We start from the raw sequence: 21655 nt of genomic DNA on the forward strand, positions 1-21655 counted from the left end.
AGAGCCCTTCCGCTGGCCGGGTTCACTGATTTTTACCCTATCTTGGTCTAACACTAAATGTTCCGTCTTTGATACAGTTTGTTTTGTTTTCCGAATTTCCACGAATTTCCACTGTGCTGAACGAAGCAACAACGCGTTAAGAACATGTCCTAAGCGCACCGATCTCATTCAAACAGCTTTCTCCGGCGTCGGCTTTTTGCACGGCGACGCAACCTCTGTCTCTGATTCGTCGGCTTTCCGTTTTTTACGCACCAAATGAGATATGTCACTGGCGGGTTTTTGTATTTTTGGCGTTGATTCGGCGCTACTGCTTGGTCCGGCGCCGTTCGAACAGCCGCCAGCTACTTTGCTCTTTATACCCTCTATGACGAGCTTGCAAGCCTCTTGTTTGAAATCCTTCATATCCGAGATCTTCTCGCGGATCTCCGGCAGCAGCTCTTTCAACTCCTGAATCTCACCCTCCACGGTGTAGAACGAGTCGTCCGTTTTCGGCGGTTCTTTCATCTCCTCCAGCTCTTTAATCCGCGCCTCGAGCAATTCCGTGGCTTTGTTGAACTCCTCGATGCTGGCGTCGAATTCGTTGCCTAGAGAATGCGCCAGCGCCAATTGATAATGGATCTCGGCGATCGCCCTTGGCTCCCGCGGTTCAATTTGTTGCAGCAGCTCCAAACACCGGTGCAGGTCGTTCAAAGCACCCTGAAAATTCCCACCTTCCATAGCCACCTCGCCTAGCAGTCGATAAGCGTCCGCCAGCAATTTCGAACCTGTCTGACCACGTTTCAGCAGGACTAACTTGGCCAGCTCCAGCACTTCCCAGGCTACCTTCAATTTAAATGCAAATATTTTAATTGAACGTTCTTAGTAACCTAGTATACTTCAATTGGGAAAACAGCAAGTTTGTTCACAAGTTGCAAAAAGATACATAATATTCAATTACATGGAAACGACAAAAAGCATCAGAAGAATTTCGCACCTGTAAATTATTCACTTCATCCTCGTCGTCTTCCTTCGCGATGTCCTCCCCTTCGTCCTCGCCGTTCTCCTTCGCGACTCCATTCTGCTCCGTTGAACAAGACGGACCATTAATGTGATCCACGTCTTTGCTAGAACTGCTCGCAGGTTTCTCATCTTCTTCCTGCTTTTCCGTTGTCTGTTCCGTCGGTTTGCTATCCTCAGCTTTATCGAGCTTCACCTTCTCCGCTTCTAGCTTCTCGCAACTCGATTCCGCCTTCTCTTCTTTTTTCTCCGCGGATGGTTTCGCGGGCTCTTGCTTAGCTTCGTGTTGCCCAGCTTTGTCCTCGGTGGCCGACTTCTCTTTTGCTTCGCTGGTTGTCCCGTTATCTGCTCGCTCCTCGTCTTCCTCCTCCTCCTCCTTTTCGTCGACGTTGCTCAGTTTCTCGTCCTCCCCTTCTTCTTCGTCCTCTTCGTCGTCCTCCTCAGCTTCCTCTGTCCCTGGTACTCCGCCACCCAACACTCCAGCTTCCTCCCTGGCCAGACCGAGGAGGGCACGGCCGTAAAGCAGGTAAGGCTCGCCAAGCTCGTCCGCGGTGTCCCCGTGTTTCTCAGCGAGCATCTGACATGCTTGCGCTAAAGCGGTTACTGCCATGGTGTAATCCCGGACTAACAGGTGTCGTTTCCCGTGGGAGATCGCAATCGCTGGGTCGGTGAAGGCTGTGCTCTCGGCAACGTCAGCCATCTGTAACGTGAAACGCACGGTTTTTGTTACTTGTACACTTGTATATTATTATAATACTTAAGTTCAATGTTAGTAGCCATCTCCCAGTTTAAGAAAAAAACACAAAAAGAATGGATGCAATGGATATGGAACCATGCAGCACCACCACTTATTTTAGCTACGAGCCGTCACTATATTTATCCTGAACTTATTAGAATTTATTAAAATAATAAGAATCAAGTTTAGTCGATTGAAATACAATTTGCAATATACATAAATACACATATACAATATACATATACAATATACATAAATGCATAAATACACAATTCTCATATAAATATACTTCATGGTTGTTTAAATGTTTTTAATTAATTAATTTGTCAGCCAAAAAATTTCGATGCTTTTTATCTGTTAATGCTAAGATGTCATGAAACGTCCGATACAATGAAAATGAATAAATAAAGACAAAGATAAGTTTTAGCAATTAAAAAATACTAGATCAGAACACTAGATAGATATGCTTTATCTTATATTTCTTGTTCGTATGTAAAAATTAATAGATATAAAAGCATATTATTCTAAAAAATATTTCTGGAAACATAGTTACGCTTCGTAGAAAAAATAAAAATAATCACTTTCATATGTTTGTTTCGTTAAAATATCATCGTTTGCTAGCGATTTTTGTGCCTCAGGCAGTTTGGTTCAATTGCGCCATACAACGTTGTGCGAAAAAACTGTTGGAATAGGCTAGCCGCTTTTGTAGTACAATATCCTTACAGTATCTTAGACAAAATTTCTAATATTTCTTTTTATCGTCTATCATGTTTGGATAAAACAAAGTGACAACATTTTTTCGAGTTGAAATTAATTATTTTGTTGTAATTTATAAATCTGGTATCGCGTAAAAGATTCTTTTGCAAGAGGCGCCCTTGATGATGTATGTATACTGAGAGTCGAAAAGACAAGTGCAAGATGCGAGTTATGGTGGTTGCAACTTCTGTTCGTTTATACCACGCGCAAGAAACTTACCCTTGAATTTATTTTCGATGCACAGAGACCAGTCTGAATTTGTTCGATTAATTTAAAATTGTCAGTTAGCGTTTACATTTTTTCTTTTTTTTTACTAATTCTATGATCTGTTTCAACTCCAATAGAGGGTGCAACTTGGGTTTCGATTATTTCCAAAGAGAGTAATGATTTTAGGAAAAAATGTTTAATATAGACATTTAATTGTTTAAATGGAATCATATTTTTTATTAACCCATTCGAGATGAGAAATTTTTTTGGACTTAAGGTCTAATTTAAAGTTAATACAAATTTTAAGCTTCACGCACCTTTAACCTTTAATTTTTGTAAACATGCTCTTATCTTCATTTATTATAAAATCACAACGCACACGGTGTGTTGCTTGCCTCGAATGGGTTAAAAAAGGTACTGACCTGTCCATATAAAAAAACCATTAATTTACGAGATGATCCATGTGTCAGCTTACGCAAAAACTAATTACCACCAATTGCGCCACTCTCGAAATCGGTCGACTTTTATCAGAAACATTTTCTGCTAAAGACATTACTTACGTAGTAATCGAAGGTGGTTCTCCAATTACGCGCTTCACCCCCCAGAATAGATCTTTTAACTGAGCTTTTATCGAGGCGCTCTCATAAGAATGAGATACAAAGAAATGCTCTTCTCTGCCATTTAATGGTTCCTTTAGTGTCCCGGACATTTTCAACATTCGATCGATTGTCGAGTTTTCATCGAAGATGAATCGTTCTCCACGCTATATTTCACGCCGCAACAAAGTACTTTTGTACCGATTCAATGTCAACGTTTATTTAATAAGGCTTGCATTTCACTAGTCAGTATTTTAACCTCTTTTAGTCAGCACTTTGATCCCCTTTGGTCAGTATTTAAATACGAAGGACCAGTTTCCTTTGAAAATATACGCGTAGCCTCCACCGACAGCTAAATAAATACTAATTTATCGAAAATGTAATTATTCCTTAACTTACAACGAGTCTGTAATTGAATGCATTCAATATTGTGTTTTCTCTGCTTTATATCGTCAGTTTATTAATTTAACTAACTGATCTAACATAAACTAACCGTTTAGTAGTTTTACACTGACCTTTTTTGTAATAAAATACTGGTCGACGGTTAATTTAAATACTGAGCATTTAATTTGTTGCCAGTTAATAAACGCAGAAACCTTTTCCGTTCCCCTGGGTCGTACTCGTATGGTACGAGTTCAACGCGTTCACGGACGTGAATGTTACAGCATTTATTTTCATTGTAATACAAAATTAGACGAATGTTACAGTAATTAAGTGTTGAAGTCAATTGTTATTTATTATTTTTTATATAACACCAAGTGCCTGCGCGTGGTGTGGAGGGATGTCTGAGTACTCTCTCTCTCTCTCTCTCTCTCTCTCTCTCTCTCTCTCTCTCTCTCTCTCTCTCTCTCTCTCTCTCTCTCTCTCTCTTTCCCTTTTTGTAATAATGATGGTCTTTATACTATTGTAAAAATTAGTCCAGCAGCGAAAGTGTTAAAGTAAAGGGCAAGTGATGAAATCGCTTAACTAGTTTTGTGGTTCACTGAAATTTATACCCTCGAGCATCGCGCCGACATTAGACAATTGCGGGGGCAGCTCGTTAAGAGACAATCGTTGTTTCCTGACTACGTTGCAAACAGTCTTGCTAACAAGCAAAGATCTCCAGTTCCACTCCAACTTATTTTTAATGGACTCCCGCGAAATGGTACCGTCTGCAGCGTTTCAGTTAATGATACGCTAATGACTTTCGATCGCTTGCCGGCTTTCTAATTCGAAGTACAGTCAACCCTCCTGTGACGCGATTAATTCGTATCGCATTATACGGAAACCGTGCTAGAAGAAACTCAGATTTCACTTGGTACAAACCAAGTTAATTCGTGTCGTGTTACATGGAAACTGCGCTAGAAGAAACTCAGAATTAAATAAAATAGAGGTTTCCCCCGCTGTTAAAGATTAACTCGATCGCACGTGTAAGAAGCTGAACGGTGAACGCATGTCTTCGCCATAAAATTATTACGTTTATCAAATTTTACCTTTTACATTTTTAACTTTCACTTTTCTAAACTGAATGAATTTTATGTGTTATTCTTGTACAACCGAAATTTTACAACTAAAAATACATAACAAAATTCTACTCTTATTTTTAATGTTTTCTTAATTAATCTTCGAAACCAAATGTATAAGATTATACGGATCTAGAGTTTCAAATTGCACGAAACCAATTAACCGTATTATTCAAGGGAATACCTGCATAATTAGTTTGATTCGTTCTGCGTTATATGAAAATTGCATTCTTATAGCAAATTATGATGCATACGGTTATGAAATAGAATTTTACAAGTACAAAAAGCAAGATATAGTTTAGTACTTATACAGAATTAGAAGAGCTGTCACAATTTTAGCTCCGCGTTATATGGAAACCGTGTTGTTAAAGGGTACGAAAGCTCTTATAATACATAGATCGCTTGAGCAGGAGAACAGTTTTTCCATTGTATCGTCCTTCTTTCTTTTAATTTAGTTAGATATTTCGGTCTTCCCGGGAACTTCGTTACTGGTTTATCGATTCGTTGAAACTGAAAAATTCTCGAGAAGTAATCCAGTATCAGCGTATCATTAAATGTTGAGTGAAACTAACCGCAACTCGAGGTTTCCGCGTTGCTACGAGCCATTAAATCTTGTTAAGGGGAATACCAATCATTAGAGGTATTATTGCCACCACATACTTAAAAAAAATAGACGATCGTATCGTTTATTATTAGAGAGATGAATGACAAAGTCCTTCTATTTCTACCACGTTATAATTATTGTAATTATTATAGATTAGGGGTGGCCAGGCATGGTGCACTGGATGATTACAAATGACGCATTGCACTCTTGCACACTACTTCTTTTGAAGTAGGTGCCATAACTGAATTCATCTTTATATTTTTAATATTCGAGTACTCTCAGTTTAATTCGTACAGTCTTCTCACTCATTAGTCCCATTTTTTGACACTTTACAATTGTAGGATGTGAACAGACTGAAGATGTGAAGAGAGAGGGAGAGAGAAAGATTATGAGCGAGACTGGCGTAAATTAATTAATATAATTGCGTTATTCTTTTTCCTTCCCTAAGCGAAACAGATCCTATATCAATCCCTAATTTTCATCCCCGACTGTAAACGTAAAAAGGTAAGAAAGGTGCTCGAGTTGTATTTATACTTCTTTCGAATGCTCGTATTGAATTGGTTACTGGAATCAAAGAAATATGTAACTCGCTTAATTTTTTGCGAGTACCCGAACGGTTCTGATGCGAAACAAATGCATAGCAACGCGTTTGCATTAAATCTAAATACCATAACAACTCCGAGAAAGCGAAAGCAATAATAATAACAAAGAGAATTTTATGAAATTTTTATATTACAAAAATATCTGTAATAAAGGACCAAATAAAGGGATTAGATATAGTTGAATACTATATAACGAAGGTCAGGAAACAATAGTCCACAACATAGGAGGATGCCAAGTCTTAGCCAGCCAATACCATACAGAATGACATACTAAAATATGACATAGCAAAATAACAGTGTATTTTTTAAAATATAAATAATAAACGCATATCGCGCGATTATTTTTGTCATTTTTAGTAATTGTTCATAATTTCTTTGAAAACACAGCTTCCCTATCAATAAATGTCATCGCACGCCACTGCAAAATAAATAGACACACGATTAGCACATAAAAAGCACAAACTTAACAAAATTCTAAAGAAACTATGAATAAATTTATATGGTAACTGAGACATAATCAAAGATAGAACCAAAGAAGGTCCAAGAATAGTTAGTCTAAGAATAGAAAATAATATAATAATATATAGAACGTGTTAAGAACAAGGGCAGTTAGTAAGGAATGTGTTAAGAAATACAGTTAAGATAATCCTAGTTATTATTTCATTTACTGATGTCATCTTCGAAACAGTCCACATAACAGAACAAAAAGTACTTGCGATAGGCACGTGTCGGAAAAGCAGAGGAACCGAAAATGACTTGGCACACGCTTGTACTACATCAGAATTGGTTAGTAATTACTTTTCTATTGAAATGGAAATTTTCCATTGCTGGTAGACGCTAGCAATAGAAACTATCGCCGAGTGCAAAGGGTTAAACGACACATTCCTCCCTCTCCAGCTCTCTTGACGAAGAAATAATTAGAGCAACAGATGAATTTATTACATCAAAGAAAAAGAACGATATAAAAAGCCTACCACCAAAATGACAAGAAATCATGGATGACAAAATTATATTGCAGAGAAGTGGAATGCAATAAATATATTTCACGTTGAATTTTACTTTTACTGCAAATCGTACAGGAGACCCGTTAAAAACAGACGTTCCTCTGTTAATCGATGCCTCGTATCTCGAAAAGCGTGGACAGAACTGGACGATGCGAACGAGACAGTAGAAAAAGAAGAAGATGAACAGAGGAGAAGAAAGCAGCGAAACAAGGGAGAGGAGAGGTACCAAGAGTGGGTTGTCCGCAGCATCCGGGTGGGGTGGTCGGGTTAGGTGGTACGTCGGTCGATTTTCGTACGCTTCGACGCAGAACGGAGAGGGCGTGATGGTCGTTCGCCCCCTTATAGTGGCGGAGACACACCGAAAACACTAGACGGGGGTGTCGATTCGCCAGTGCGTAACTGGCAACTGTCGGTGCGGTTGTGCGGCTTTTAGTGGGCTGCCAGCGGTCGCCCTGGGCACCACCTGCATGGATGGAGCCTACCCGTGTACCCAGGGCCCCTGGTCCACGTTTGATTTTCCTCGTCGCCACGCTGGCTCTCACTTTCGCAGGTAAACGACACATACCGCGCGTCCACGACGATCGCGTTTCCGTTCGCTCGACCGTGTTTTTGTTCAGCTTCGCCGCCTTATAGACCGGCTTCCCGACCCTCGGAGACGGTCTTACGTAATTAAATGATCGGATGAACTGGTACGTTCCTCGTTCTTGGCTTCTTGAACACCGCGTTCCGTGCGACGTACACGGTGTATCCTTGAATTCTGGCTATAGAGCTACTCGCTTGGTGATCAGCTGATCCGGAAGATCGTGTCCCCGAACCGTTTTCGGGACGAGTGGTATCTTGAGACGATCGTGGATATGTTCTTCTCGGATATCCGACTTGTGGTGGTAAATCCAGTTGTGTCGGATGATTTCGTGAACGAGTATTTATTTGAATCTTCGTCGCAGACATCTGATTGGTATCAACGTAGATACTTTCAATGGTGGACCGCGAATAATTTTCTGTGCTCCGTGGGCTCTGTACTGAAGCACGTGGATAACGATGCCCTGGTTATCGGTTTCAAGTGGAATGTCGCAGTATTGCGAAGCGGTTACTGGGTGTGCCAAACAATGTAATCAAGCGAAACGAATTATATAGACGTAGATCGTGCTTCATTTGTATTAATTATTTTACCAGCATATCAACCGTGCCACGTGACTTCATTTTATAAACATGCCGAGTTAATTTTTGCTACCGGCCACTTTTTCATTTAAAATATAAGCCACGTGTTTTATCTATTTTTTTTTTTTTTTTTTTTTTTTTAATTTTGTATTCATATTATTGTAAGAACATTTTATTGCAATACAATAATGCTACCGTTAAAACAGTCGATTTGATTCTTTGCTCATTTGGTTATTAACAATTTTTGTATTCAGTTAGTGATCTCTAGCTGATGGTCCGGTAGCTTCTTTGGTGCAAAGGTCAACAACCACCGGTTGAATACACTGTACCGTGCACTTTTTTTTTACCGGAGATGGCGGACTCTGCGAAGAGAAGTGTTCTTACACTTTGCTATGGTCAAGAACTCCCGCCAACGGCGTCCGCAGGATGCATTTTATGCAATAAAATTGTTTGTAACGCGCAAGTTCTAGTTGCGACGCAAAAGCGAGGACTCTCCTCCAGTTTCTTAGAGGCGTGCATTAGCAGTGCAAAGCTTTATATTTAAAGCTGACGATTCCTCGTAACGTTACACGATCGGTTTTTAAAATCTTTTCTCAGAGGATTCTTTCCGACGATAGAAATTATAGCGACGAGACAAAGCGGCTGAAGTAGTATAATTCGGCGCGTGGTCAGACGCTTTAGGCATTACGGAATTGAAGACTAAGCTTATAAGGTATAGCTATTGGCGTCGTATGACTTTTCATTTATTTTTTCTTGTCAAATAAAAATTTTATACGTGTCATATGTTATTTATATATACAATGAAATAATCTTTTTGTATATATAGAACTATTTTATATAAAATAAAAATATTGCAAGATTATATAAAATAGCATGGTTTTTGTAAAAATAAATTATAGTTTAATAATAAATAAATTATATTCTATTAATGTATAGCATTTTGATAACCACGTAAAGGATTTCTTTTGGCTCGTAATGCGTAAAATTTTTCTTTATGAACTCGGTAGAAGTAGAAAGGTACAGTCGCTCAAAAAGCATGGGTAATATATAGCGTTGCTTTCGAATATCTTTGAGATCGTAAAAGTCTTTGCAAGCGTTTAAATAATATCTTTCGGAGTAAGAAGCTCTGAAAGCTTTCCTCTGAACGAAACAGAGTGCTTTTAGAATGCTTCAAAAGCAAACTGTGTTGTTCTTTCTCACGGCTGGTTCATTATTGATAAATGGTCGATCGCCGATTTGTGATGATTTAAGACGGAGAGAATCGTGTTTTCCCCTTCTGTTCCAGCGACTGGTTTGCTGTGCGCTGCCATAATGTCAGATCACTGGGAGGAAGTCGGCTGGGATAAAGAGGCTCTGACCCACGCGAATGTTACTCTCACGTGGTACTTGGATGGACAAGTCGCGAAGCTAGAAAATCCGACTTCCGGGCATAGAAATCATTATTCTGGCAGACGACCCACCTTTCTCGTGCCAATGTATGGTGGTATTTGGATCATGTGCGTCTCACTCACAGGTATGTGTTGGATCTAGCGAGCATTTGATCAAACTTGTTTCTGGCGTGCCGTACACTCCTCGATGACGAAGAGAATAATCTGAGATCATCCAGAAATTGCATTGTTTTTGTCTTGATTATGAATACTATTGGTGGTGGTGAAAATTGAGGTTTTCAATAATGCTTCATTCTCATAAATTCCGCGTCTTGATGCCTACGCTTTTCAACTCAACCAATACTATTTTATGAGCACACCACTCTCTCCCTCTCTCTATGTCCTTTTACCATCTCCTTCACTTTACTACAATTCTCTAATATCTTCTGTAAATCAGAATTAAGGCAAATATGGCAATCGTAACAAGAATTATCATTTTAAATATAACCTTTGAAATCCCAAAATGGGAAAGTTTAATTCAATGTGAAATGGGAATTGCTATTATATAGTGTTCGTTAGCAATTTCGTCTCACACAATTGCAGTCATTGCGAAGAATTTATCTTTCATTCCTACGGTTTCCACGATGTTAAAAATAATCATTTTTATTGCTTCACGCTCTGCACGATACGTATTATAATACGCAAGCTAAAGATTTCAATAGCACTCCGCGAGTGCTGTGAATGGACAAAGCAATTCGAGAACTGCAACTCAAGGCGTTCGTTCGATAACGATATGGAAAATCGATTCTGCGAATGTGAATTTGCAACGAAACAGATGTGCAGATACATTTTCACGTAATCGGTTCCGTGTATCTACGATGTCGTGGTTCCATGTGAACGTGTTCTATACGTGGATACCACCTTGACTCCAGCCAACCTATCGATCAGTCGATTAGGATCTCAAACATCGTGCTGTCCGAGTAGGCATGCCATGACCGTGAACATCTTGAATGTTTTTTCTTCATCGAAAGTTCGCGCCGATCACTTTAATCGTACCAAGCACAACTTAAAACGAACAGGCTTAGAAATTGTTTGTAGAACCAACAGGAATATTTCCTGTATGTAAATGAGAAATCACCATTCACTCTAAAATAATATATTGCATAGTATCTATCTTGTGTAAAATGTTCCAGTCATTTTATTTCGTAGCATTATTTTCACATGAAACTTCATATTGCCAATTAAAATATTTATCTTGCAGTTATTTCTTAAACGAAGTGAGTTGAGTCGAATGATACGTAATATTATATTTATTATAAGGGCGCAGAACATTCTAATTCTTAATATCCGTCGTAGCCACCTGCGTTATATAATCATTTACCCAGATTCTCTGAGAAGTAGCAAATACACCGTGATAGTTTGATAGAATCAAAAGCAGTAGCCGTCGGAATCGCTGGCAGAAATTGGGTCGTTTTTTTCGAGGAGAAAGAACAAAGTGTCCCAGAAAAAGTCAATCGTGGAAAAGTACAAAGGGGTGTGACATGGAGACAATCGGACAAACAAGAATATCGCCCATCCAAGCTGAAACTTGTTTTCTTACTCAAATAAAAGCGAATCGGTTCGACGAATTGTCGAACAAAACTCTATTTCGCAATTCAACTAAAAAGAAAGAAAGAGACGAGGCAGGAAAATTTTTGATCAAAATAAAAATAAAGGCGCAAAGTATACCGCGAGATTATGAAAAATAAAAAGTAGTCGTACGAAATAAAAGCATAGTACTACAAGAATCGTTGATCGTAATCAAGATTTAAATCGTCTAGCACCATTATCGACCTGTTTCGCTTTCGTTTAATTCAGGAAATGTGGCTGTGCACCATTGCTAAATAATTATGACCATAAAGCACGATACGACTATTCAGCACGACGACATAATCTCGTGAACACAGCAGCTTATATGTAATAATCCTGTTAAAAGGGTATATTAAAAATATAAGATACCCGTGTGCATTCGGTTCATCTGACGAGAGATCGTCCTCGACGATTTTCTCATGACCTCGCTGTCTTCGATAGCAAGAGACAATTGATTTGCTCGGACTGCCGGCACGGCCGCTTTGAAATCAATAAATTTATTATTAATTTCTCCCGCTGCGCTCCGTAACGAGCAGTGCAATTAGTTTGCATCGTGAAATACTTGGTTCGACTGATTCTTCTTAAACAGAACATCGCCTTGGTCAATTTTCTCTTTCTGACATTAATATTGTTGTTAATCGTGAAGAAGTGTAACACAAGTAAATCACAGCAATAACAAGGAACTTAGGAATAAATGCATCATAATGTATGAAGTACACTCGAAATTCAAGTCGAATGTTTCAACTAAAAGTTAATCGGCTTCAAACTATAAACGTAACTCGTACTTGGTAAAATAAAATAAAATAAAATACTATTAATCATTGTCGCGTTATTACTAGACCTTATCTATAATACATTAAGTGCACTTTTGATTGGTTATCAGCGATAAACACTAAATAGTAAGAGATGATTTATGGAGCAGTTATAAGGTTCCGAAGGAGTTGTGTTATGCGACTCCAAGAATTCCTTTCAGTTTCATCAAATTTATGCGTACAATGACATTGGGAACGGCACCGTTCGGAGATTGCAACATGGCATAGCGTAATTATTTTCTCATATTTAGATATTTTATTTTCTCATATTTATCAGACGTTTCATCAACGAGACTGGCTTCGTCTACGATCCATTGTCAGAGAAGTAATAGGAAAAATTCCACCGTCAGAATCGAAATTTCAACGTTCCAGCTGGTGGAACTTCTCTGTGTCCGACGATCGTCTCCTGTTTGACTGCGTGGGTGGTCAGTCACTGTTGACTATACGTTCTGAACGTTTAATATTCCCATTCCATTGCGATCGTAGCTACCATTTTGATCTTCCATATTTCAAGTGAAACAGCACCTTGCTGATTCCTTGTATGAATACTTAACTACGCACACTGCCATTTCTTCCGTGTCCGGTGTTTTCGCACGCACGTATCGCGTATGTAAACGAAAGCAGATGTAATGAACGTTTCAAGAGGTTTCGTAAAAAATTATTAACGCCCGCTGGGAATAATGGAACGAGTTCCCTTTTTGTAATCCTGAAATGAACTTGACCTTCGAAAATATGCGCTCGGGGAATTCGTTCGTGCAATTCTTCTTGGGGAACTTCATTTGATGGTTCTTGGTCACGCCAAGCACGAATGGTCGCCGCTTAAATCAGCCTGTACATGCCTCTCTCTCCTCTGCATACTGGCTCTTAATGAAATACAGCTTAAAACTGTCGACTCGTAAATCTCGCCGCTATTCTTCGACTGCAGCAGAGTTCCATTTACGTATTATTGCAATCAAATTTTATCCAATGCTCTGTCAGATATTTCAGCTCGAAAAATCACTGAATTATTGTTATGTGAACGATCGAATTATATAAAGTACTTGTTCTCTGACGACTTTAGATAGAAGAAATTCTCTTGTTTGCTCCAAGACTTAGCTTTCCCCTTTCCTTCCGAGAAAATTACCTTCTTATTTTAACAACAGTAAAATTCACAATATCAGAAAATAACCATCGTGTTTGGTCGAGAAATATGCTTCGCAGACGTTTTCTAATGCGTGCGACGGCTCGAGGGCGGGCAACCTAGACCGAATGAACTTGGGTCGATCTATTTCTGCCTTAGGATTTATTATTACTCAATTCACCAAGTTTCCACGACCTAACCCGAGCCTTCTATACCTCGTCTTGCTGACATTTCACGGAAATCCACGTTCAAGTTCATCCTCATCAACGAGCCAATAGTATTTAGAATCTGATATCGAATCTCACGCTCCAACTATTTCGTCTGTTCATACCCTGAGACTTGATATAACTGCCTCATCGTTAGTATCGAGTTAAATGGTTATCCTATAGATCCGTGCGAACCAGGGTATTTCTGTGCCAGCGAAACGAAAATTCCATCCGTAACTTCGCGCCGGAATTAAGGGCAACGTCTGTAGTACTTGCTGTTTTATTCTGATACTCCTCGATACCACTTTTATTATTTCTTACATGTAACGAGCGTCCTGCTCTTTTTGAAACAAGTGTGCCGGGGCAGTAAAAGGCATTTACGATCATAATCGAGCAAGAGATTAGATTGCGATTTACGATTATATCCTACGCTTTTAAACATTAATGTTATGCGATGTTCACGTTTTATGTTTCCTGCTTTGGTCACGAGAGATATAAGAGTTAAAACGTTCCCTTTTTTTCTCGTACGGTAATTTTCTACTTTTATATACAATGCTATTCTCATTTCTTGTTACCGATCGCAAGTTTCGCAAGGTTTCTGCAATTAAACGTAACAATCTCTAATTAATCGGTAACTGGATCGAGTTTTTTTCATAAACTTATAATAAATCTATAATTATATCGAGAACAAATTGCTTGATGGAATATTCAACGAAACTCGCCCCAATTTGTTACTCTTTGTTCGATATCGAATAGAAAATTGGTACGTGTTTCGAAGGTTCGCGGCGTGGATGGGAGCTTTCAAAGATCGTTTAATTAAAAATCGAGTCGCGGAGAGAAATGTACGCGTTCGCAATCTTGTTCCCCGCGGTGCAGCGTGAAAACGACGTCGTTCCTACATTTCTTTTTTTTTTCTTTCCTTCGTTTCTCGTATTTCAGAGGAGGAAATACAACTACTGGGTCAGGTAGGTTTTCCGCAAGAGAGGTGCATTAACTACTTGACGCCCGACGAAGCACACGAGGAGATCCGTGCCGCCTGGCAGAACCGTGAGTACAGTCGTTTGCTTCTCTTTCACGTTTCACTTCCACCACCACCGCTCTAGCGATCGTTATAGTTAAATTCATTCTCTTATTTGTTATGACTGAAAATCGCATCGATACGGCGTAATTTTTGTCATCTTGCACTTTAAATATAGACAGTCGATATCTAATTGGAGCTTAAACCGTGATGATTTATGCGGTTTCATATTTTTAGAAACACACGATTAATTCACTCGACCCTGAACAGAGATTTTTTTCGTCTTTTAAATGCTGTAACGTGAAATTTTTACTTCGAACATTTTGCGTACACGTGCACATTACGTGCGTTCCATGAATACTTTTTTGCGCGTTTTCCACGAATGCATAAGAATCCGCAGTCGATTCGTTACGCATTGTAATTTCGTAGTAAATTTAATACAGAATTTTCTTGATTCAAATGTAATTGAGCTGATAACTGCAAATAGAGTAACGAGTTGCTTATGTAAAAGATAATAAAAAAAGAGATATCAAAATGATATTATATATTTATCAATATATTTAAGAACTTGTTTTTTTATATGCACCGCATTACTTTTCACGTAATTCTACAATACTTGCACTTCAATATTTTAAAGTCGAAATAGAATGAAAGAGAGTTTTAAATGTGAAGAAAAGATGAAAGTTCGTGTATTAGGTTTTAAATTAAAAAATGTATTATATTGAAAAATATGTTGTTAAACTCATTCAAAGCGATGTATCACATGCATCTTTTGTTATTTGTTTAACGCAATATTGTTAGTACTTTGAAAGTTATCGACGATATTATGTATCTAATACAAAATATAATGGCAAAAGAGAAATAATATCTAAATATACAAATTATCATTTGTTTATAAACATGAAGGTAAAGAAAAAAATAAATAAAATATAATAAAGCAAAGCAAAACTCTTAAAAATAAAATTAAACTTGTTGTTATTACACAATCAAAATTTATCATAATTTACAGTTTAAGCTCGAATTTTATTACTCTGCTCTGTAATATAGTATAATAATTGGAACAAAATTCAGATGCGTTGCAGTGAATTCATTATCCATCCAGGAATTTTCCTAATATATTCGTTGTAATCATGAACTTGAGAAATTAAAAGGTGCCAATTCCTTGAAATGAGATTATCGAGTAACCATCATTGTATTTCCACCGTTGATCGAACATGTCACGATTGTTAATCTGTAATTATTTCAGATTTTTCAGAAAGATGTGCCATAGTTGAAAAAAGTAAAAACTGATATTCTAATCAAGTATTCTACGTGAACAATCGTTACGTAAGATATAAATTCATGTTTCTTTACAGGGATGCAGAATTTGAGTATCTCCTGTTCTTTAGTTTGCCTCATCATTTTGGGTACTGCCGTACTTATTGGATTTTTTGGACTGTGCAGGCATCAAATATCAGCCGTCCTCGTTACCGGTGTGATGTACCTTTTAGCAGGTCAGTCTGACCGTAGAGAAACGGTTATCAAAATGCAACATCACTGTATTAATCGGATCAGTCAAACGAAGTTCCTTCGTGCGATGCACTGCGGTTTGCAGGAAATTTGGTGACCGCAAGGATTTCTAAGCACTTGCAATGTCGACCGCAAAGCAAACCGTTCCGTTGCAACGATAGAATAAAAAACATTTCAAGTTTTATTTATCTAGAACTCATGTCTTTACGTGTTGATTATGAACGTGAAGTTCCTTTGAAGGACAGTCGACGTGGTGAATCAAAGGAGAAGTCAATGATCGCAAATGTCCAATTTAAATTTCATCGTTAATCTTGATTGAATTCGTTCTTGATTTTATTTTAGAATAAGTTCATTTTCATCGAGCCTCTAGTGAACACCTTACGAATAATAAACGTTTTTTTATTTTACGAAAAAGTTTCTCTTCGCTTCCTGTTGAATAATACCAAAGGCAAACATTTTATCTCTGATAAGGCGTTTGCAAATACACAGCATAATCTAGTAACTTTTTAAATATATTTTCTCTTCCTATCATAACTTCTACAGCTGATATCTTTTTGTTGATTCAAAGTTTGTTACAGGCTTGCATTAATATATCATAAAAAAAAAATTTGACAAAATTTTATATTAGTATTCATAATTTACAAGTTAACAATAGAAATAATCTTATATCAGCTGGCAGTCAGTTGTAGCTCAGAAATAAGAGGCGGTATTATTTAATCCTTTTATAATGGATAATAAAGGGTTAATATTACAGAACAATACAAGTGTATATTTAAATTAATAAGTATTTCTATCTTCACTCTTCATTTTCTGCAATCTTTTGATTAGAAACGTTTAAGATGGAATAATAATTTCAGCCACTTTCGCGTTGTTTACCCTGACGATCATCCACTTCAAGAGAGCCCAAGATCGCGGAGCTCGAATACTCGACGGCCCTGAGGATGGTGTAATTGGTGGACCGGTTCCTCGTAACGTTCTCAAGGCCAGACGATTCACCAGCTCCTGGAGCATGGACTTTGGATGGGGTGGAGTTACGCTATGCGCCCTTGCTTCGGTTGCGTGGATTTTGCTCAGCAAAATAATGCGTTTCAGCCCTATCGCTGCTATGATAGCGTAGCAGTGGGAGGCTTTCGAGGTTTAAGGTCATTTCGATGAGTTATGATAGAGCTTTCCGATGTCGTCGCCTATTTCAACGTACGCTAAGCCGAGGAAGGTAGATTATGTTCGTCCATAATGGGAGTAATGGGTGGATGGGATCGATTATGAAGTCTGTTTTGTTCTAATTAGAACCTGAGTCAGCTTAATAGGCAGATAAATAATATGACTGTTTTGTGAGCTATGAAGTGTTCAATGCGCAACACAATCTGAATTTGTGTGAAATTGTTATTGTCGACATGAAAAGTGAAAAAGTTCAGATGCGCAAAGGGAAGTTGTAATGCTTGAGAGTAATTACATGGAAATAGGATACGACATTGAGATAAATTTTGAGAATATTTTTTCTGAAGCGATATTATAATTGAAACTGACCACCTCGAAGGCACTTTGTATTGTTATCAGGTAACACGCGTTGAGTAGCATTCATCAACCGTATAAATTGTATCTTGAATTGGTCTAAGGCATGGCAAGCTACGCGAGAAGACTAACATTTAGCCTAATCCATCCTTCTGAATGCAACGTTTTGTACGATTTATCAAATAATCTCTAGTCTTTGCGAAGAAAATATATAATTGGATATGGAGAACTATATGTAAAAGAGGATTGTGCAGGATTTTTTCTTTCAATTGTGATATTCTAGCCATTGTGCACTGTTTTAGCCAATTTGACCAACATCGAAAATGAAACATTTTATATTTGTAAAAGTATCTGATTTATGTGTAAACTGCGAAGAATGTACTTTGTGATGTTAAAACGTACTTCCAAATTAATTAAATAATTACAAACGGTACTTGTTGCCCTGATTTTATTGTTTTAACGTAATAACAATTTGAATGGTGCACAAGAATTAAAATAATATATGTTGTACTTTTAAATTTCAAAAGTTACAAAGTTTTTATCACATTTATACTCTATGGGAATATTTAAAACACCTTTCTTTTCATATAGATCTCCACAATATGGTAAAATATTCACAAATGCATGAATATGAGATAATGTGTAGGAGTGAAGTAAGTTATCTGGACTGAAGAAGCATTATTCTCCTGATAAGTAGAAGAGTACAGATTTATCTATTTTGATTTGCAGTCAGATTAGTCAATTAATGTACGAGTAAATGGAAGTGTTACTGGTTCTAGTCTGCCTTTTTAGACGTATTACATATTTTTAATAACCTTTTAACAGTTTCTTTCTATACAGTTGCAATAGATACATTTGAATTTACATAAATAATTTTTAATATGGAATATATATCAGAATAATTTTATGTTTTAGAAGTTGGGACAATATTTTAAATTTTGCTTGAAAATTTTCAATACACAGAGTGTAATCTAATATAGATGCCTATAGTATAATTCGATCGCCTTATATTTAGAAAAATAAGCATGTTTGTAATATGCATAGCATAGCAGTAATCTTGTTCGAGCCAATACAAGCAACGATATTGTGTATCTGCAAGAAGAATTTAGCTTTTGCTACGAATTGTTACAGCGAAAAAAAGGACTTATGCCAACAAAATATATGATATACAAAGGATTGTAAAATGCAATTTGTCTACTAAGATTTAAGGGAAAATAAAAGAAGATGCTTTATTTAAAAGCGTCCGTTATACCCGAAAGCTAAGTTTTGCTAAAGAGATGCTTACAAAACTTTTCTCCGGGTGTTTAAATTTAAATGAAATGCATTTTTCTGATAATATTTTTTTTATTGTTATATTTTTTACCTGACCCATGTTACTTGTTATATTGGAATCAATGTGTCATAAACGCAATAAAAAGAATAAGCTATATATAAATAGTGAATACCCTCCCCTTCCTACTTCGATTATTACTCATATTATATTTTTGAAATCTTATTTTCATCGTTTATACAATAAACTATATCGTGTGTTCGAATGCTCTAGATATTTTGTAACCTCCGAAATGTGTATCAAGGTTAAAAAAATTGAGCAACAATTGAATAAATTGTATTTTCAACAAATGAAAAGTTATATTGTACAAACAGTGTTTTGCATAAACATGGATCTCGTTAAACAAACACACACAGTATCAGTATAGCGTTATACGAACACTTGAATACGAACACGTGACCGGCCATTAGGAGTATATGTAACGCGGGATAAACTACATATACTTATATATATATATATATACATATATATATATATATATTACATCTTATATACATACATTTCCTTGCACGTCAGATTTGCTTACAGTTCAAACATTATTTTTGTGGTCGTAAACAACAAAGGTAATGTACAATGTCAGCTGAATGTGTTCGATAATATAGACGAATTAAATATATGTTACGTACGATTTCGTTCAATAAACTTCTTTTAACGAGAGCAATCACTATTTACGAATCTGCCGAATGTTTAATTCGTTGATATCCGTGGAAACATTTGTTAAGGGTGTAACGATATGGTCCGGAGTGGACTCAATGCGTATAGAGTACAAAGAAAATGTACGTACCTTGATTTTGTTCGAATTATTGGACGTTTGATGGTTTTTTAACAATAGACACACGCTTTCACTGTGTTCCTTGCGAGTTGTGCGCAATATTCTGGATACAACGGATTTTACTTGAACAGTTACAAGTAAATTTATGTACAGAGACTCGAAGAGATTTAACGGAACGACCGTTATACTAAACAACGGTTTATTACCGGCACGCGTGCAACTTGTACGAGCGTCAAGCACAACATGAGAACAACGACTTAACCAGCAGCAATGTGAACGGAACTTTCTCGTGCGCATGCCTATTTATTTTACCGCCATTTCTTCTTTCGGGCGGGAATTATTGATTTCGCGAATGTAATAACTCTGACTTTAAAATATGAAATATTTGTATTTATTATAATAAACCGTTCATAATTTTTTTTTTGTTTTTACGCCTTCAATAATTAAATAATAACATGTTAGTATAATTATTTTTAATAAATTCTAAACTAAATAGTATCGAGATGAATCTAATTCGATATATCGAATAAGATATAATACAGTTAAGCTTTAGAATTGAAATTTGTTTCTATTTTTCATTCTACAATCATTATGAAAAGAGAATGTTTAGCTCTACAAATTAAGAAAACATATCGCTTATTGAAGAATGAAAAATAAATGTTTTATTGATACAGCGCGGAGAATTGCAATAGATACGTAATATTTCGATACTTATGATTTGCGCAAATGAATCTTTTTAAATTGCTGCACAGCTTCCACTATTTCGCGCAGTTTTGTTCGGTGCGTCGTCCTGATACTTCGTGTTCGTAATGTTCCTGTAATCAAAGTTTGCATAATTAGATTTTCGGTAAAGTATTTGGTAAACTTAGTTAAACTGAAATGAGATTAGTTCGGATAAACATATCGATAATATTTAATAGTAGCCTATACAGAAGTATACTATTGTCTATACTGCTTACTGTTGTCAATTACCATTGTAACCTTAACGTATTTTAACTAAAAAATGAACACAATACATCAAACATATAGAAACCAATGAATTATCGAGAAACATTATTCATGATGATTTATTGTAAAATGTCGTATTAATGTTCAATAGAGTCATGGTTGCCACGAAATGGAATCGTCCAAATCGATCGATAAGTAATATTAACAATTATCGAAATATCGAAAGTTGCCTCCATATTGGGTACATATTCGATGGAAAAAATTTTTTTGTTGTGTATATTTTTAGTTTCGCGTTTATAGAGTGGAAAAAGAGTGCCAAAAGTGGCATAAAAATGATTGTTATGGTAAGATCTCGAATATATATAATTGTATGAAATACGTTTTCTATGTATTTTATTTTGAAAAATGTGTTACTAACTAATCACTTGTCGGCAGTTTCAACGATGGAAGTATTCATTCCGGAATTTCGATATCGAATTTGCGGTTGCTGTGAGTCGTCATAGCCTTTCCATTGTAGTAGGAATAAAAACAACAGGAAGTAGTTGCGGATTTCTCAAACAGCGGTAAGTACGATTGATTTATTATTATTTTGATTACTCTAGGCAGATTCTAGATAGGATTTTTAGGAATTTTATACAAACATCAACGAGTCATCAAAAGGTTAGATTAATTATTAAACAAAACAATTTGTTCAAGTCGAAATAATGAAGAAAGCTGAAAACTAAAGTTGAACAATTATTATAAAATGAATTCAAGTTATTTTACTGTATTAAAATATAGAAATCATGTATCTTTTTCGTTTTTTTATTATCTACAGTAATTCTTTTTCTTTCTCTTTATTATAAAATCCAGGAGAAAATATTAAAAATGTTTATAAAATTATTTAGAAACTATTTATCCAGTTATGTCTGGAAAATAATTTTGAGTAAAAATGCTGTTGTTTCTGATAGAACTCTTGATAGATCTTAAATGGGTATCCGTCTGAGACCCTTTTTGGATAATGATTCGACTGTTAATATTGTTGAACAATTCGTCAGGTTTTTGTTTAAACTTTAATTTCTCGATGCCAATATTAAATTTGTTTCCAATGCCATCGTGGAAAAGTAACTTTTTGTTACGCGTAGCGAACAATTTCTCTTTTGTGTTTTCCATGCTAAATTGTTTTTGTTTGTGATAATCCTTCCAACAGTGTTGGAATCTCATAAAAATATCATTCCAAATATAAAGTTCTTCGACTGAAATTAAAATTTTGGTAAAATTTAGTTTTTAGC

At 36.5% G+C, this 21655-nt stretch overlaps 2 protein-coding genes across 4 annotated transcripts; one reads left to right on the forward strand and one right to left on the reverse strand.

Annotated features, from left to right (window-relative positions):
* Positions 1-101: 101 nt before the first annotated feature.
* On the reverse strand, positions 102-19704 carry Nasp (Nuclear autoantigenic sperm protein). Its single transcript, XM_076896282.1, has 3 exons — positions 19449-19704; positions 974-1696; positions 102-822 (listed from the first exon to the last, which is right to left on the reverse strand). The coding sequence occupies exons 2-3, from the start codon at positions 1694-1696 to the stop codon at positions 169-171; spliced, it is 1377 nt and encodes a 458-aa protein (XP_076752397.1). The 5' UTR covers positions 19449-19704; the 3' UTR covers positions 102-168.
* Positions 7361-17201, forward strand: LOC143424299 (uncharacterized). Of its 3 annotated transcripts, XM_076896286.1 has the most exons (6): positions 7362-7553; positions 9447-9674; positions 14235-14342; positions 15560-15592; positions 15669-15806; positions 16680-17201. In XM_076896286.1, exons 1-6 carry the CDS (start codon positions 7475-7477, stop codon positions 16937-16939), a joined length of 846 nt encoding a protein of 281 aa, XP_076752401.1. In that variant the 5' UTR covers positions 7362-7474; the 3' UTR covers positions 16940-17201. The 3 variants fall into 3 exon arrangements, with proteins under 3 accessions (XP_076752402.1, XP_076752403.1, XP_076752401.1); XM_076896287.1 differs by lacking the exon at positions 15560-15592 and having other exon boundaries at positions 7361-7553; XM_076896288.1 differs by lacking the exons at positions 14235-14342; positions 15560-15592 and having other exon boundaries at positions 7361-7553.
* Positions 19705-21655: the final 1951 nt, after the last annotated feature.

Source organism: Xylocopa sonorina, chromosome 6, assembly GCF_050948175.1.
Source record: "Xylocopa sonorina isolate GNS202 chromosome 6, iyXylSono1_principal, whole genome shotgun sequence".
Classification (NCBI taxonomy): Eukaryota; Metazoa; Arthropoda; class Insecta; order Hymenoptera; family Apidae; genus Xylocopa; species Xylocopa sonorina.